Genomic DNA, 18555 nt, shown 5'->3' on the forward strand with positions numbered 1-18555 from the left:
CCACACCACTGCCTGGCCTACCACGGCCATCTACACTGCTCACAGTCATCTATACTACCCACGGCCATCTACACTACCCATGCCAGGGCCAGGCCTCCCCACAGCCATCTACACTGCCCGCTGTCATATACACTGCCCACAGCCCTCTGCACTGCCCACAGCCATCTACACTGCTTAAGGCCATCTACACTAATCACAGCAGAGCCACGCTTGCTCACAGCAATCTACACTGCCCACGGCCATCTACACTACCCACACCAGCGCCAGGGCTGCCCACGGCCATTTACAGTACCCACGGCCATCTAGACTGCCCATGGCCATCGACACTATGCACACCAGTGCTAGGCCCACTCAGGACCATGTAGCTGCCTATAGCCATGTATATTACCCATGGTCATCTAAACTATCCATGGCCATCTAGACTGCCCACAGTCATCTAGACTTCCCAAGGTCATCTGGACTGCCCACGGCCATCTAGACTGCCCACGGTATCTACACTGACCATGGCCATCTACACTATATAGGCTGGTGCCAGGGCTGCCCACAACCATCTACACTGCCCACGGCAGCACCGGGCCTGCCCACGGCCATCTCCACGGCCCATGGCCATCTGCAATACCCACGGCCATCTACACTGACCAAGCAGTACCAGGCCTTCCCATGGCCAATTACACTGCCCACAGTCATCTACACTGCTTACGCCAGCGCCAGGCCTGCCCATGCTGTCTACAATGCCCACAGTCATCTACACTACCCATGCCAGTGCCAGGCCTGCCCACAGCCGTCTACACTGCCCACGGCTATGTACAGAGACCATGCCAGTGCCAGGCCTTCCAATGGCCATCTACGCTGCCCATGGTCATGTTCACTACCCATGCCAGCTCCAGGCCTGCCCCTGGCCATCTACACTGCCCTCACCAGTCCCGGTTCTGCCCACGGTCATGTACACTGCCATTACCAGGCCTGCCCACAACAATCTAGACTCCCCACGATATCTACGCTGCGCACAATCATCTATACTGCCCATGGCCATCTACACTACCCACACCAGCGCCAGGCCTGCCCACAGCCGTCTACACTGCCCACGGCTGTCTATCCTACCCATGCCAGCACCAACCTGTCCATGGCCATCTTCACTGCCCACAATCATCTACACAATCCACAGCCATCTACACTGCTTACAGCCATCGACACTACCCATGCCAGCACCAGGCCTACTCATGGACATGTACACTGCCATGGCCATCTACACTGCCCACACGGATGCCAGGCCTGCCCAGGGCCATCGACACTGCCCACGCCAGCGCCAGTCCTGCTCATGGGCATCTACACTGTCCACAGCCATGAACACTGCCCACGACCATGTACACCGCCCACGGCCATCTACACTGCCTTCCGCCATCTATACTGTCCACCACTATTTACACCGCCCATGGACATCTAAACTTCCCACGGACATCTGCACTGGCCACAGCTTTACAGACGACCCAGGACCACCCGCACTACCAGGAACGTGTATACACTGGCCCGCGCCCACCAGCAGGCCTGATCCGTGTCACCCTTGAGAGCTCGATCTCCGAGGAACACTGCAGCCACTGTCGGCACAGTTGTACGTCTTGGCTGTGCACCGGCCCCTCCCCTCTGTACTGATCCGCGTGAACCTACACACCCCCTCTAGCCTCAGGTGGACCGTACGCACCTGCCTTGTTCACTGTTTCCCTCGCCCGTCGGTGCCTAAGGTCCCGAGAGCAGCTGTTTCGGAGTGGTTGGTGCCTTCTGTGCCCCGACCAGCAGCACTGCAACGGAAGCAGAGGCAGTCACTCGCCGACCTCACGCTTGTGTAGAACGTCCCGTTCTTTCCCTCAAAAAAGCCCCGCAACCTGCTGCGTGCCTCGCACAGCATCTGGTCGGGGGTTCCCCTTGTAAGCAAACACCCAGGGCACCTGCTTGACCCCTGCTCAGCCTCTCAGACCCAAGGTCTCTTCTCATTCCAAAGTGCTCAAACCGGCTTCCCCTGGGGTCCTCCAGTGCCATTGAGCGTTTTCCCCTCAGCAAAGCCCCATCCAGCACTTGGGCACCGGGATGAGGCGCTGGTTGGTGGCAGAGGCACCCGTTCCCACCCTCGGGCCCACGGGTGGGCGACTGACCCGACACAGGCCAGACCTCCCTCCCCACACTGGGCGAGGGGCTCGTCGTGGGTTTGTCCTTTCCCTGAGCGATGGCCCAGAGTCCAGCACTGGGCAGAGAACACGCTGCTCAGCCCAGGCAGGACGGGCTTGCGGGCTCTGTGCTCTCACGGGCACCCTGAGCGGCTCAGGGTTTGGGGGACCACATGCAAGGAGTACACGGGGAGCTGCTGTCCCGGGCCGCGGGCTGCGGGAACGGTCATGCGCACTGGGGACCGCATAGCGACCCTCGGGGCTCCCGCTGCGAGGAGGTGCTGTTCAGGTGGCCCGGGTTGCACGGGCCCTCGGCTTTCCCGGAAGGGTCGGAGCCGCACCTGTGCTGACGGTTCCCCGCTGCAGGAATGAGGCCTCCTGGGCCGAGGGCCGCCCTCTCGTGTGGGGGTGCACTTGGTCCACAAACCAGGGTGAGGTCCCCCTCCGCACCTCGTGGCCATGCTGCCAGGCCTGTCCTGTACTTTCTGGCCTCTTCCCTGGGTTTCTCCTGGACTCTCCTCCCGGCGACAGTCCAGGTTCTGCAGACCGGCTCCCTGCCTTGTCCCGTGTGCGCTTTCGGACGCCTGCAGCACATGCGCGCGCCCCTCCCGCTGCGCCCCAGTCTGGGAGCCGCGGCCGATGGGGACTGTGGCTGCAGCCTGTGTTCCTCTGACCTTGCAGATCCTGGCGTCAGTCGCTACCATGTGCAGTGGCTCCCAGAGGCCTGTGCCCAGAACCGGAGCAGCGCGGCCGAGGCCTCCTCCGACATCACCCAGGTGAGAGGCGTCACGCGGCTCGCGGCTCGCGCGTGTCTGGCTCCCTGGGGTCTGGGTAGCAGCTGTGCAGAGAGATGGGTGAAGGGCGCTCCCCCCGGCCCCCAAGAGCTCGTTGTCCCCCGGTGGCTGCCGAATAGTAATGAGGGACACGGGCCACACAAAGGTGCTCTCGTGCTCCGTCCTTGCTCACAACCTCCCTGGGGACTCGAGCCCATCGGCTCAGGGCAGCTCACAGAACACAGGGTTAAAGACGCGCTTCCTCGGGACTCCGGGGACAGAGGGGACCTGGTTCCAGGTTGCTGTGCGTCTGCCTTTTGTTGGACGAAAGCTTTGCCTCCTTTTCTGGATCTTGGCGGCACGATGTAAGGGGTTACTGTCCCCGTCAACTTCTGACGACCATTCGGTGCCTTGCTTTGCCGCCACCCTGCCCAGCACCCCGTCGCTCAGTGCGCAGAGCTGTTGTCTGCGCCCCAGACGGAGCCCCGACGCTTTCCCGACTTAATTTGGAAAGAACGTCAACGCCCTGGGGACCGTCACCAGATCAGTGTTACCGCACGAGCTCTTCCAAACACGGGGGCGACGCATGAATTCGAGAGGAGCTTTGAGCACTCAGCGGAGAGTGCCAGGAGGGCGACGGCGCAGGGACCCAGCGGCGGGCGTGGGACGCAGCAGCGCGGTTCACAACACCCACAGGCAGCGCCAGCCATCGGAGGGGCTGATACCCGATCGACAAGGGGAACAGTTTTCTTCTGCATATTTTCTAAAGCAGCAAATACAGTATGTTTAGAATCCAATCGGATCACATGACTTTAAGATAAAGTGAGATAACACAAGTCAGCGGATCTGCAGAAATATAGATTTTTACCAGATTTGACTTGTCCCAAAGCACGCCCGTGGTAGGCTGCTTCCAAAGTTTGGGGCCCGGGGTAACAGAGAAAGAATGGCATCGGTCCAAGGGAAGCCTACTCGGACCGCAGGGAGGCAGGACCGAAGCAGGGTCTGTTCCTGTTCTTGTGCGCACCGGCGAGGCTTTCCCTAGTGTTCCCGGTGCGCCTTGCCGTGGTCGGGGATCTGCCTTGTTCCCTGGGTGCAGCCAAGCTTGCCTTCTCCCCTCCGCAAACCCCAAAGGGAAGACGGACCTGGACCTGGACGTGTGTCCCAGAGAAGTGGGCATCACGCTGCCGCCTGCTAGACGCTGCCGCTGGCCTCCGCCGTCTGTAAACAGCTTGTAGGCGCCTGGTTTGCAGTTAGGAGGGGGCGGCCGGGAGTCCACCTCGTGCTCTCGAGGTCTGCCTCCCACGCCCGCTGGAAGCGTTCCGAAAGAGCTGCCCAGCGCTGACCTTGGCGGGTCGGGACTGCAGCGTGTTCCCAGGGAGGGTGCGATCCCACTCCCGCAGGAAAGCATTTCTGTCCCCCACGACGCCGCAGGCCTGCGAAGCCCCCTGCTACTCTGCAGGTGCGCGGGGCCCTGAATTCCGGGGTGCGCACTGCCCCGCGATCAGGGCCAGCCCCTCCCCTCCCCCGTCGTGCGCACCCCACTCCGTGCGCACCCCGGGGCTCCTGGACTCGGGACTCCGCGAGGGGCGGAGTGGGCGGAGCCTCGGCTTGTCCCGCCCTCCCGGGGTGCGCGCCCGCCTGGCCCACGCGGCTCTCGCAGGGCCGGTCCTGCACGCCCGGACAGGGGTCGCGTCTGCGTCTTTCCCTCGAGGGCATCGGGCTCGGATCCCAGAGAAGCCCGAGTTCCCCGTTCCGTCCTGTTCCAACCACGGACACTGGTGCTTGCGGTTGCGTCAGGCCTGCTCGGAAGGCGCCGCGGTCCTGCCCAAGTCCAGGGGTGTCTTCCATGCCCGAGGTGGAGGGGGCGGTGGGCCTTCGTCCCAACGGGGACCCGGCCGCTTCTCTGCTGTGTGTAAAAGCCACATCGCGCACGCTGCGTGCAGAGGACGTCGCCCTTGTCGCTCTAGGGTTTCAGCTCCTGCCGGGCGTGTGTCCCCAAGGAGACTTCTTGCAGCATCTTCTCTTTCTCCTGCTCTTAGGACAATTACATCATTCTTCAAGATCTGTCGTTCTCCTGCAAATACAAGGTGACCGTGCAGCCCACGCGACCCGCCGGCCGCCTGAAGGCAGAGACGGTGTTCTTTACGACGCCGCCCTGCTCCGCCCTGAAGGGGAAGAGCCACAAGCCCGTTAGCTGCCCCGGAGAGCCAGGTGCGTCTCTCGCCCCCCTCAGCTGCCCCGGAGACCCGGTGCGTCTCTTTCTGTCCCTTCCCTGCCCCCCATGTTAGCTGCCCAGAGACCCAGATACACCCCGTCCCCGCCAGTACCTGCCCCGGAGAGCCAGACGCGTCTCCTGCCCCCCACTCAGCTGCCCCGGACAGCCGGCGCGTCTCCCCCCAGCTTCCAGGCGCGCTCTAGGATGCTGGCGGCACTCAGAACACTATCGCGAACCGGTTCTGCGGGCCGCACCCGCCGAAAGCTGCCGTCTTCCGGATGGCCGTCCGGTGGCCCCATTCAGGCGCTGATGTGCTCACAGCTAGACACGTCATGGTTCCGTTGTCCCAGGCCTGGGACGAGGTCCCACACTCGCGGCCCTGCCCGCTGGGAACGAAGGAAAGTTTCCCGTACCGCGGGCTTCGGCGACACCGCACTATTCCGTTTCTCTCCCGGCCCCTTGCCGCACCAGCTGCCTTTACGCCCTGTGCCCGGCCACGCACCAAACCCCGAGTCTGCGCACATCCCTCCCGGCAGCCGCACCGCTCCCTGGCGGCCCCCTGAGCTCCCCCGAGCGACGCGGCACGACGTCCCATCATCACTTCACTGTCTGCCCTTGTCGCCGTGGTCACCTCCGCTCTCGGAGCGGCAGCCGGGCCACACCACACGGCAGAATTCCCTCGTCCGCCCCCAAAGCAGGGCTCAGGAAAGACTTCCCAAAGCTCCAGCACGCAGCTGCAGGGAAAGAGCGACTCTGACTCACAGACCGTCCCCGGAGGGCAAAAAAGGTGGTTTCCAGAAGCCGTGCGTGGAGGCCCAGCTCAGCCTGCCTGTGCCTCCTTTTGGGTTCGCCGCCCGCAGGGCCCGCGGTGTGTGCAGATGGGCCCTGTTGTCCGTGTCCGTCCGGCAGCCTCACGCGGGCCCCCTCTCCCCCTCTCCCCAGGTCACGTGACGGCCAAAGTGCTCGCCAAGCCCGAAAACCTCTCTGCCTCCTTCGTCGTCCAGGACGCCAACATCACGGCCCACTTCTCCTGGAAGATGGCCAAGGCCAACCTCTACCAGCCCATGACCGGCTTCCAAGTGACCTGGGCCGAGGTCACGACCGAGAGCAGACAGAACAGCTTACCCAACAGCATCATCTCCCGCTCGCAGATCCTGCCTTCGGTAGGTGCCCGCTCTGCTCCCCGTGTCGCCGCCGGCCCCGTCCTGCCGGCCGCCCGCGGGGTCCTGCCGCCAGGCCGCCTGCCGGCCACCGAGCCTCCCTGCCGCGCCTTCCCCCGCGGGCCGGAGGAGGGTGCTGGAGGGGGTCAGGACAAGGGGCCGCCGGGAGCAGGGCCAGCCGTCCGGTCCGTGAGCCCTGAGCCTCGGCAGCCCCGGCCTGGGTCGTAGGCAAGTGACTGAACAGTCTGTGAACCCATGTCGCTGCGGTCCGAGCGGACGTGCGCTGTTTGAAGTGTTAAACGGGGGGGAAACCAGCTAGAGGAAGCCTGTTGTTTCTCCCCCTTTCCCGGTTCACATTTGGCTCGAGCCCATAAAGCGCTGGCCTGTCTTCCAGGCCACTTAATTCCTTGGCTTGGGAAAAAAAACCCATGTGTGGGCTTTCACTCCCTCCAAAAATGCCCTTAGGATATCCAACTCTGGCTCCCAAAAGAAAGAAAGAAAAAACCTTAAGTCCGGAAGGAAAAATTCCTTGGAATTAGAAAGTAGTTATTCTATGAATGTATTAGGTTTTATTGAATTTTGAGAAGAATGTGTTGGCATAAAAATAAACATTTTCAGTCATGGGCACTGTGTGTTGAGGGAAACCGTTGGCTCGTTCCCTGAAATTTGGATTATCAGGAATTCACACCACAAGACGGGCAGAAGACCACTTTCAACCATGGGAAAGTCTTACGTTAAGGAGGAAAAAATGAAATCCCAAGGGCGAGCCTGAGAACCGGCCCCTCCCCACGGCCCTTCCCGGCCAAGCGTGGGGCTGCCCAGCCCGGGGCGTGGGGGGGAGACGCGGCAGACGGCTCCACGGGCACGGGGGGCAGCAGACGCAACGGCCACCCGTGCCTGTGCTCACCCTGCCACTCTCCTCTCTGGGCACTCCCCCCTGCCGCTCTACCCTCCCCCCGCTCCCCCCTGCCCCTGTCCGTGCCTCCCCTCTGTCCCTCTCCGCACCCCCACGCCTGCCCTTGTCCCTGGGCTCACACGTGCCCTTCTCTGCACAGCCACCCCCGCCCCCTCCGAGCGCCCACCTCTGCCCTTCTCTGCGCGCTCACGCCCGCCCCTCTCCACGCACGCACCCCTGCCTGCTCTCCGCCGGGGAGGAGCCGCTCAGAGGACGCGTGTCCCCGTGCCTGTTCTGGAACGGTCTCACTGACGAGCGTCTCGTTTCGTGTGGCTCCCAGGACCATTACGTCCTCGCGGTGCCCAACCTGAGACCGTCCACGCTGTACCGACTGGAAGTGCAGGTGCTGACCGCGGGAGGCGAAGGCCCGGCCACCATCAAAACCTTCTGGACGCCCGACCTCACGCCGCCCTCCGCGCACAGTGAGTCGGGGACACGCACGGGCCACGGTCTGCAGGAGACACTAAGCTTGGCGCCGGTCCCCGGGCTCTGGGTTCTCCGGACCCGGAACCGTCTCCCACGAGTGTCTGCGGGCCGGACGCCGTCGCACGGTGCTGGCGCGGGTGTGCGGCTGCGGCTTCTGCGCTCGCTCCCGGCCCGCCGCGCTTTCCTCCTGGGGCCTGCCCTGGTCTCCACACGTCACGCTTCTTCCCTGTCACCCCGTGAGTACGTCCAGGGGAAGAACGTCTGTCACCCTCTGTGATCCGGGAATATTTTTCAAATTTAACATTTAAAATTTAAATTTTTAAATTTTAAAAAATGAAGATTTTCCAATCTGGCGGTCTAGGAAGTGAATCTGGGGAGGACGACGGTAGTACACAGGTCTGCCCGGACACACTCCGTGAGCTTGCTTCACCGTACGACCCACATGGATCCGAGTCGGCTCCGGGTTAAGGAGAAAACCGTCACCCACTGTTTCGAGACAGTGAGGCTCTTGCCGACTTTTCAATCACGTGCGTCATCGTCCCCAGCTGCACATAAAAGCGGGACCCAAAGGTCTGTGTGTTGGGAAGAGAACGGAGATGCACTCCTGCCTCTGCCTTTAGGACCGCAGAAGCACGAGTGCGTCCGTCACTGGGCACACCTGCGGGGACGCGGACCGCGCTGAGGACGGGCGAGCAGAGCGGCCCTGCCCTGTGCCGTCGGGCCGTGCTGTCCCACGGCTCCTCCTCCGACACTGGGTCTCGGACGGAAGCGGTGACGTGTTTCTGTCCTGAGGACCGGGAAGGACCGGGCTGGCTTCTGAACTGAGACGCAGGAAGCGGGCTTGTCCCGTTCCTCCCGGGATCTTACGGACATCGGGGCGGAAGGCAGGAGGGAAGGGGCGGCAGGGGCGTCCGAGTCCGAGCAGGAGAGACGCGGCTGCAGGCGGGAGCTCTCTGGGGGTCGGACGCTGTCCCCGCCAGCCCCTGCTTCCCGTAGCGCACCATGACTGACCCGTGTGTCCTGTCCCCCCTCCAGGACCCCATCTGAGAGCTCGGCATCCCCACCACCACCCGCCTTCTCCAGAAAGACACTAAACGGTTCCAACAGCGTCTGAGAATCACGGAACGAGCCGGCGGGTGGAGCTGCGCGGCGTCGACGCACGGCTGCAAGGGCCGCGGGCGCCCCGCATGACCTCCCTCTCCCGTGTGACCTTGTGCCCTGGGTCCCTCTGCCCATCTCTACGCAGGTGGAAAGGAGTGACGCACGGCCACCGGTGGGGGTGGACACCACTTCCCGGCATGGAGGAAATGGCGAGGCCCCCACGCAGGACATCCCCGCACCCCCATCGGCGCACACACCGTCGGGATCTCCACGGGACGGCCGCACAGCGAGAGCTCCCGGACCCGGAGCCGCGCATGCCCGGAACACATCCGTGTAACACACATGCAGGGCACACTCGTACCGAGCGTGACGTCCATCAATAAAACGTTTTTAAAAGTTCAATGATTGCTTTGATTTGCAAAATCACGTAAGGGGACGCCGTCTGCAAGCCCGACGTAGTCACAGCGCTTCTCCGACGATTCGAACCGCGGGACTTCCTCCCAACCTCCAGTACACAGCGGTCAGTTCCGGCCACCACCGTCCACACCCGCAGCCCAGGCCCCGTTCGCACCAGGCCAAACGAGCGGCGCGTGTGCGACCCGTGTCTCACGAGGGGCTCTGGAGCAGGCCGCGTCCAGCGAGTTCGCTGCTGTCCGTCGCCCGTGGAGCAATCAGAATCCTTTCCTGGGGATGCGTTTTCCTGCTTCCTCCTAGAACAGGACAGGCCTCCCGGATACATTTTCTTAGTTCCAATTTCCCTTCCCTCCGCGCAGAAAGGAGCTGCCGCGCTCCTTTGTTTCACCGCGTCGTGCATCTCAAGATGTACGAAAGCTCCCGCTTCAAGAGAGAATCCCAGCTGTGGAGTGTCGTGCGCTCTTTCCCCAGATTCGCCTTTCCTTCATCCCAGGAAGCGAAGCGAACGCTGGAACATTCTCGGTAACGTGGGACAGGGCCGGTCGGGGAGAGGAGAGCGCTTCACCTGCCTTTATTCTTCCGAATCCGTCCCGTGGCGCCACCTGGCTCCAAACCAGCCTTCCCAGCGCGGGTCAGCGAGCACCGGCGCAGCCTTCGACCCCGAAATGCTGAGTCTCATCCAGGCTCTCCTTGAGGGAACGTCCGCACATGCCATGTGTGTGTGTGTGTGTGTGTGTGCGTGCGTGCAAGCGTGCACAGACACACACACACACACCTTCACTGTGACAGCTCCCTGTGGTGCAGACAGACCCGGTTCTCGTAACTAGGAGGGTCCCGTGGGGTCCGGTGTCTGCCGCCGGCGCTCACTCCGGGAGGAAAGTGCAGCGTAGCCACCTCCCGGCGTCTTGCAGGAAGGGCTTCCTCCTCCCTCTGCGCATCCCCGTGGCCGGGGAGAGCTCTCGGGCCGCACTCCTGGGCTGTGCGCCTGGCACCGGGTACTTGTGGGCTTCTGGAAGCGCGCGGACGCAGGGACGGCTCGGAACTCCTCCACCCGTGAGTTCTGAAGGCAAACGTGCTAGAAAACCGAGACGGAGTGTTTTTATGATCAGAAGGATGCGAATGTTTGGGAAACGCGGTCTGTCCGCATGGACATGTGGAAACAGAGTAGAAACGGTCTGCTGTGCAGCCAAGACTTCCGGCAAGGACGCACGCGGTGTTCTGCAGCTCCGCACCAGGGACGCCCGTGGGAAAGGCCTGCCCGAAGGTGTCCGGGCTTCCCGGTGCTCCAGCACGGCTCCTGACGCAGCCGGGACGGGCCGCACGACGTGCCCCGAAGTCGCCTGCTTCCCCACGGAACGAACAGGAGCACCGCTTGTTTCCAACCGCCTGAGCAGGAACCAGCCGCACAGGGACCTTCACGGAAGCCAGGACTCAGCCAGTGCCAGGAGCCGCATCTGAATGTCCAGTTCTCAAATTTTCACCAACAAAGACATCGAATATTGGCCACAAGGTTATCTTTACCCTGAACTTGTCATGAACAAATCCAGTATTTGTGTCCCCAAATGTTTGTGCCGTTGTATCGTTCAAAACTCTGTAAGCTTGAGTTTATGAAGTTTCGTTATCTGTCTCTTGGGCAATAGACAATGAGAAAACACATTTTCAGTCTGGAAGATTCTAAAGCTTGGAGCCTCCTTTAAACTTGAAAGCCTCTCCTGTGAGCATCGGACTTTGCGATAACAAAATTTTAATTTTTCACATTATTGGGAAAAAATATTAATTAGATGATCAAGGACACAGGAGTTTATGAATTCCAGTGACCTTCAATAATATGCACGTTGGCCATGATATAATTACATTTTTTTCTTTGATTTTAAAAATTTGAGCGCCCTAACGAAAAGAATACACACTATGCGTTGTTTTCTCTAAACACTGTTCGTGGCCCGTCTCCAATACGTCTTATGAAAACGAAACGCGTCTCTCTCATAGGAGAAAAAATACATTCGGGGAGAATACTTAGTCTTAACAATTGAGCCCATTGAGAATGCCACGTGCTGAGATCCCAGGGGTTAAGTCCATACTCACCACAGTTCCTCCCTGTCTGCCTGCCGCCCGCGGTCTCTCTGGGGAAGGGACCCGCTCCCTGCCCTTCCAGCGGGGGCTCCGCACGTGCCTCTTACGGGAGCGTGTGCCCTTTCGAGTCCTTCGTGGTGTCACTGGGTCATATTAGAGACGGTGAAAGACGATTAAGCAAAGTTCAAGTGTAAAGACGCGCCCATAATGCTGGGAACCTAGATGAACCTGTAAGTGTGCAGAAAAGTCTGTGTCCAGGGCACCATGAGCCCCGTAGAGCACCGAGTGGTGGCCCTGGACTCACCCACCATGTGCCGAGAGCACCCTCCCGTGTTGCGACCATCCACCATTCACACGCTGCCCACATGCCCCTGGGGGATGAGGTCCCCCGTCCCCGCTGAGAATCCGTGCACCAGAGACGGGGTGCAATTTACTAAACTCGGGAGAACCTGCCTTGTCTGCAGGACCCAGGAGCCCAGGAGTCTGTCCCGGGAGCCAGGCTGGGAACTGGACTGCAAAGCCCTGAATTATGTCTCTGAACCACGTCCCTGAAAAACCTGATGGGTAGACCGAGTGCGCACGTGTCTGTCTGTCACCCGAGCATAGATATTTAATCCATCCTATCGGTCGGCATCTCTAACGATAATGACTTATTTATTTAATGCCCTTTCCTACGCCGTGGGCCATGGATTGACTAACGACTCATTCCCATGATTGCAAATAGTTCTGCCTCGTTACACAAACTCTCGCGCTGTCGCCAGCACACGAAGCCTAAATACGTGTTGCATGTACTTACAGTTCACTTAAAGTAATAGCTGCGTGACGACGCTGACGCTTACCTACGGTTGTGCATGGCCGGACTCCGTGTCTCCCCTGTCCTGAGTCTTGTAGCAAGTTACACCATTTACAGAGTGATTAACCGAGGTCTGTCTGTAACGGACCGCTACTTCCTTCGTTAACGATGCTGTCGCGTACGGCTGACGCAGCAGCTACCTTCTCATCCCCATGGCCTGGAGAGACCTCGTCTCTTCTATTGGTCATGTCAAGTCAATATTTATTTATCGCTGTAATAAAAAAAAAAAAAAAAGTTCGATTTTTGTGTGTGTCTGTCGTGCTATTCAGAGAGAAGTAATCTTGTAAAAAATTTTGTAAAAACGGAAAAGTATTGTACATAGTCTGCTACCCTGTGACTCATTGTTTTCACGTGAGGGTTTTCTGTACATACTGATTCAGTAATAAAGGATCCTTAAACCCGCCCAGTGGACTGGACTCATTTCTTTATGGAAAAAAAAAAAAGAAAAGAAAAGACTTTTACTTTCCACATTTGCCCTGCATTCCCAGGGAGACTCAACAAGTCGGTAGGAACGGACGGTGGGGGCGGTGCGTGCCCTCCTCGCGAACGTGCGTGCGCCCTGAGAATCACCACGGGGGCGACCTTCCATCTGATTCACCGAGGGCTGGTATTGCTGATGGCTTCCGTGGGGTTTTTAAAAAGATTGGTCTGAGAGAATGTGCCCGCTCGGGCAGGAGTCGGGGGAGGGCTAGAGGGAGACAGAATCAAGCCAAGTCCCTGCAGAGCCCGACGCGGGGCTCCATCTCACGACCCTGAGGTCACGACCCGAGCAGAAACCACCCGTCAGATGCTTAGCAGACGGAGCCCCCCAGCCCACTCCCCCCCCAGGAGTTCCTGCTTTGCCGCTGGGGCATCAGCGAGGAATGAGCCGGACGCCGCCCCAGAAACCTGAGGAGCCCCAGGGGGTGACCCCGGGGAGGTGGGACCTGCTCTCCCCTGCACAGTCCCCCACATGATTGTACATTTCCGAGAGCCACGTCTCCGGTTCCGCCGGGCACCTGGTCCCGTTCCGGGGGGCACCTGCCCGCAGAGGGAAAGCCCCTGTTGCAATGGTTCTCATCCTACAAGGCGGACACGGGACCGGCAGACGCAGCGACCGGACAACAGAAGGCGGTAAGTGGAGACCGTGAGACGCGGGGAGCCAGGGCCACGAGCCAGGGTCAGAGGGTGCGGGCGGGCCCCACGCAGGGTCACACACGTGCTCACATTTCCCCGTGGCAGCCTCATCACACCTATCCTCACCGGCACGTGGGCCTGTTTGCGCCACGTGAATCCATGCGATTCATCACATCAACAAAATAAAGTGTAAAAACCATAAGGTCATTTCAATAGATGCATAAAAAGCATTTGACAAAGTACAACCTCCACTCACTACAAAACCCCTCAACAAAGCAGGTTTAGAGAGCACGTACCTGAACATAATAAAGGCCATCTATGGAAATCCCACAGCTAACATTACACTCAATGGGAAAAACCAGAGAGCTTCTCCCCTAAGATCAGGAATAATACAAGAATGCTCACTCTTACCACCTTTCTCCAACACAGTATTAGAAGTCCTGGCCACAGCAACCAGTCAAGAGAAATAATAGCCCAACTGTGGAAGGAACCAAGATGCCCTTCAACAGATGAATGGATAAAGAAGATGTGGTCCATCTACACTATGGAATATTACTCAGCCATCAAAAAGGATGAACACCCACCATTTGCACTGATGTGGACGGGACTGGAGGAGATCATGCTGAGTGAAATAAGTCAAGCAGAGAAAGACCATTATCATATGGTTTCACTCATGTGTGGAACATTAGGAATAGTGCAGAGGACCACAGGAGAAGGGAGGAAAAACTGAATGGGAAGAAATCAGAGAAGGAGACAAACCATGAGAGACTCTGGACTCTTGGGAACCAGAATGAGGGTTCCAGAAGGGAGGGTTGGGGATGGGTCACCGGGTGATGGGTGCTCAGGAGAGCAGCTGTGGTGATGCGTACTGGGTGTTACACGCAGCTAACGAACTGTTGAACGCTACAGCAAAAACTAACGATGTACTCTATGTTGGCTCATCGAACATAATAATAAATTTATAAAAAAGAAAAAGAAATAAAAGATATCTGGATTGGTAAGAAAGAAGTAAAACTTTAAAAAATATATTCACTTATATATTTGAGAGAGAGAGACAGAGGGAGAGCCCGGTGGGAGGGGCAGATAGGAAGACAGTCTGAAGCCGACTCCCCACTGAGCACACAGCCCAGTCTGGAGCTTGACCTCAGGACCCTGAGATGATGACCTCAGCCAAAATCAACCCTAGCCCTAACCCTAACCGACGGAGCCCCCCAGGCACCCGAGGAAGAAGTCAAACGTTCCCCACCTGCAGACGACATGATGCTGTATCGAGAGAACCGTAAAGAATCCTCCAAAAAACTACTAGAACTGAGAAGAGAATTCAGTAAGATCGTAGGGTACAAAGTCAATATACAGAAATCCTTTTCAGGTCTGTGCATTAATAATGAAATAGCAGAAAGAGGAATTAAGAGAACAATCCCATTTACGAGTGCACCAAAAATATAAAACGCCGGGAATAAACTGAAGCAACAGAGAACGGTCTGTACTCTGCAAAGTATAAAACTCTGATGAAAGAAATTGAAGAGAGCCACAGACAAATGGGAAGATACTCCATGTTCATGGGTTGTAAGAACAAACACTGTGAAGCTAGCCACACTCTCCAAAGCAATCTGCAGAGTTAATGCAATCCCTACCAAAATGCCAACAGCATTTTTCAGAGTTAGAACAATCCTATGGTTTTTTACGAAACCAACAAAAGATCCTGAATAGCGAAAGCCATCTTGAAAAGGAAGAACACAACTGGAGGTATCATGATCCCAGATTTCTAGACTACAAAGCTGTAGTCACCAAAACTATGTGATACCGGCACAGAAACACACACAGAGAAGAACAGAACAGAGTGCCCAGAAATGAACCCACAACTGTATACTCATCACCTTCGACAAAGAAGGCGAGAACGTGCAATGGGAAAAGGGCCGTCTCTTCCACCAGTGGTGCTGGGAAAACTGGCCGGCAGAACAATGGGGCTTGCAGAAGAATGCTCCTGGACACGATCTTACAGATCAATGCAGAACAATGAACCTGCACCACGATCTTACGCCAGACACGAAATACACTCACGGTGGGTTAAGGATCTATATGGCAGCCCTGGAACCGTAACAATCCTAGAACAGAGCACTGGCCGTCATCTCTCTGCCATTGGCAGTCGTGACATTTTTCTAGGCAGGTCTCCCGAGGCGAAGGAAACGAAACCAAAAATAAACTACTGGGACATCAGCCAAATAAACAGCTTCTACAGAGCAAAGGAAACCACCAACAAAACTAGAAGGCCACCCACGGGATGGGAGAAAATACTCGCAAATGACATACTGGATAAAGGGTTAGGATCCAAAATATATAAATAACATATAACCAAACATTGACACCCCCCCCCAAATTCTCCACTTAAAAATGCACAGAAGACAAGAACAGACCTTTCCTCCAAGAAAACATCCAGACGGCCGACAGACACAGGCAAAGATGCTCAATGTCACTTGGCGTCAGGGAAATGCAAATCAAACCATGAAGACATACGACCTCACACTTGTCAGAGTGGCTGAAACCAACAACGGGGGAGACAGCAGGTGTCGGCGAGCGTGCAGGGAAAGGGGAGCTCGTGCACTGCTGGTGGGTTGCAACCTGGCACAGCTGCTGCAGAGAACAGTATGGAGGTTCCTCCCCAAAAACCTAAAAATGGAACTACCATCTGATGCAGCCCTTGCACTAATGGGCATGCACCAAAAGAATTCAGAAACGGTAATTGAAAAGCAGATGCGCCTGCGTGTTTAATGCAGCAGTACCGACAGCAGCCATTGATGGGAACAAGTCCTATGTCCACGGGTATGATGCACAGAGAAAGAAGATGGGGAGTCTGTATACCGTACAACATTATTCACCATAACGACAAACAAAATCACACCATTTGCAAAGACATGGGTGGATCTAGAGGGTACAGCGCTGGGGAGAGTACGTCAGAGAAAGACAAATATCATCACAAAGTTTCACACAGGTGCAGTCTGAAAAACAGAATAAATGAACACGCAAACCAACCAACCACAACCAGACTCTTGACTCTTCAGAGGGAAATGTTGATCCGGTTTTCCCCAAACACACTATCTTGTGCCCAACTCCAACACATTCATTTGTGTCCCAGTCGACCTCTCCTTAAAAAACCCACTCACACAGCCCTAACTATCAACAGGACACCCTTGTCGGTGTTTAAACCGGCACCGCCCAAAGCACCAACAGAGTCAAACACAAAGCCCCAAAGGGCAAGTCCTCCTCGGGACAGAGACAGGGAGCGAAGAGGAAGTCACGGTCCACCACGTTCAAAAGAACTCTGAGGACACCACAGCCGGGCTCCCCATCCCTTACGGACGCCATGTTCCTCTTTATCCCACCACCAGTGGAAGGAACAGAAAGATGGGCCACCAAGGGCCAGCGCTGTGGCTGCACAGCGCAAACCAGGAGTGAGCCACGGCGGCGAGCAGACAGAGAGGATCTTACTACTGCTTTCTGGAGCTTTCCAGGACGGCCCCCTTCGAGTTACGTGGTGGTGTGCCACGGTGCTCTCGACACCCCGTGCTTCCCCTAACGACCCTCAAGTGTCTTTGATCAGAACGGGGAACTCATCTGGGGGAAAGCAGACAACCCGAGGGTTCTCAGGGCCATGAGCCCTCTTGCCTCGTCTGCCGTGACCCTCTTCCCCGTCCCCTCGGTGCCTGGGAAAAAAGGAAATAGGAAGATGCCTGGGCAGGGAGTTGAGCAGCGCTCCCATGCATCGAACACTGGTGTTTTCTGGCGACATGCACAGGGACTGGGCGTGGCAGAGAGCCCAGGAACGGGAAAAAATACGCTATCTGGAACTGTGTCGAGTTCAGACATTGATTCTGGAACTGTACCGAGTTCAGACATTGGTTCTGGAACTGTACCGAGTTCAGACATTGGTTCTGGAACTGTACCGAGTTCAGACATTGGTTCTGGAACTGTGTTGAGTTCAGACATTGATTCTGGAACTGTATCGAGTTCAGACATTGATTCTGGAACTGTATCGAGTTCAGACATTGATTCTGGAACTGTGTTGAGTTCAGACATTGATTCTGGAACTGTATCCAGTTCAGACATTGGTTCTGGAACTGTACCGAGTTCAGACATTGATTCTGGAACTGTGTCGAGTTCAGACATTGATTCTGGAACTGTACCGAGTTCAGACATTGATTCTGGAACTGTATCCAGTTCAGACATTGGTTCTGGAACTGTACCGAGTTCAGACATTGATTCTGGAACTGTACCGAGTTCAGACATTGATTCTGGAACTGTACCGAGTTCAGACATTGATTCTGGAACTGTATCGAGTTCAGACATTGATTCTGGAACTGTGTTGAGTTCAGACATTGATTCTGGAACTGTATCCAGTTCAGACATTGGTTCTGGAACTGTACCGAGTTCAGACATTGATTCTGGAACTGTACCGAGTTCAGACATTGATTCTGGAACTGTACCGAGTTCAGACATTGATTCTGGAACTGTGTCGAGTTCAGACATTGATTCTGGAACTGTACCGAGTTCAGACATTGATTCTGGAACTGTATCCAGTTCAGACATTGGTTCTGGAACTGTACCGAGTTCAGACATTGATTCTGGAACTGTACCGAGTTCAGACATTGATTCTGGAACTGTACCGAGTTCAGACATTGATTCTGGAACTGTACCGAGTTCAGACATTGATTCTGGAACTGTACCGAGTTCAGACATTGGTTCTGGAACTGTACCGAGTTCAGACATTGATTCTGGAACTGTATCCAGTTCAGACATTGATTCTGGAACTGTACCGAGTTCAGACATTGATTCCGAAGCATCATTTCCCCCGATCCTCTCACTGAGGAGTATTTATTAAGGACATGGCTCTTTCCTCCAACATGAAACAAAGTTCCCGAACTTATATTTTCCATCTAAATGTTCACAAGTTAATACAGAATCTATAAAAGTGTAGTTCTATAGAAACGCTAGACTGTACTATATAAACACTATATATTATAAAATAAATGTATAGTGACTAAAAAAGAAAAATAAATAGTGGTATACAATATATATTACAGTGGGTTTCTCTACATCATTCTGTAGTTTCTGCTCTTAAGAAATAAACATATTTTTTCTAATTTCCTACTGGATATGGCTAGAATAGGGAAAAAGTTGTTATATATGACTTGTACTTTTTACCTTACTAATTTATCTTGTGAATTCTTTATTATGTTTCATTTTTTTTAGACATGTAGTGTAAGCATCTACACACTACGCATTCTGTAACTTCAGAACAATACACGTGCAATGATC

The 18555-nt window shown here is 56.2% G+C and overlaps 2 protein-coding genes across 4 annotated transcripts in view; one reads left to right on the forward strand and one right to left on the reverse strand.

Annotated features, from left to right (window-relative positions):
- The window catches only part of LOC309856863 (anosmin-1-like), a 171623-nt gene extending 161708 nt beyond the window's left edge, over window positions 1-9915 (forward strand). The window contains exons 10-14 of the mRNA XM_082718627.1: window positions 2841-2935; window positions 4972-5143; window positions 6090-6310; window positions 7543-7684; window positions 8724-9915. Of these exons, the coding sequence (XP_082574753.1) occupies window positions 2841-2935; window positions 4972-5143; window positions 6090-6310; window positions 7543-7684; window positions 8724-8782 (689 nt within the window). The 3' untranslated portion in view covers window positions 8783-9915. The remainder of the gene's footprint in view (window positions 1-2840; window positions 2936-4971; window positions 5144-6089; window positions 6311-7542; window positions 7685-8723) is intronic.
- Window positions 1-18555, reverse strand: part of LOC309856882 (uncharacterized protein) — a 433358-nt gene that overhangs the window by 15591 nt on the left and 399212 nt on the right. For 2 of the 3 annotated variants that reach the window (XR_014307377.1, XR_014307379.1), the window contains exon 5: window positions 1700-1796. The exons of the other annotated variant lie outside the window; for it this stretch is intronic. The gene's annotated coding sequence lies outside the window, so the exon portion shown is untranslated. The remainder of the gene's footprint in view (window positions 1-1699; window positions 1797-18555) is intronic. 3 annotated transcript variants of the gene reach the window in all.

Source organism: Mustela nivalis, assembly GCF_964662115.1.
Source record: "Mustela nivalis genome assembly, chromosome: Y".
Lineage (NCBI taxonomy): Eukaryota > Metazoa > Chordata > Mammalia > Carnivora > Mustelidae > Mustela > Mustela nivalis.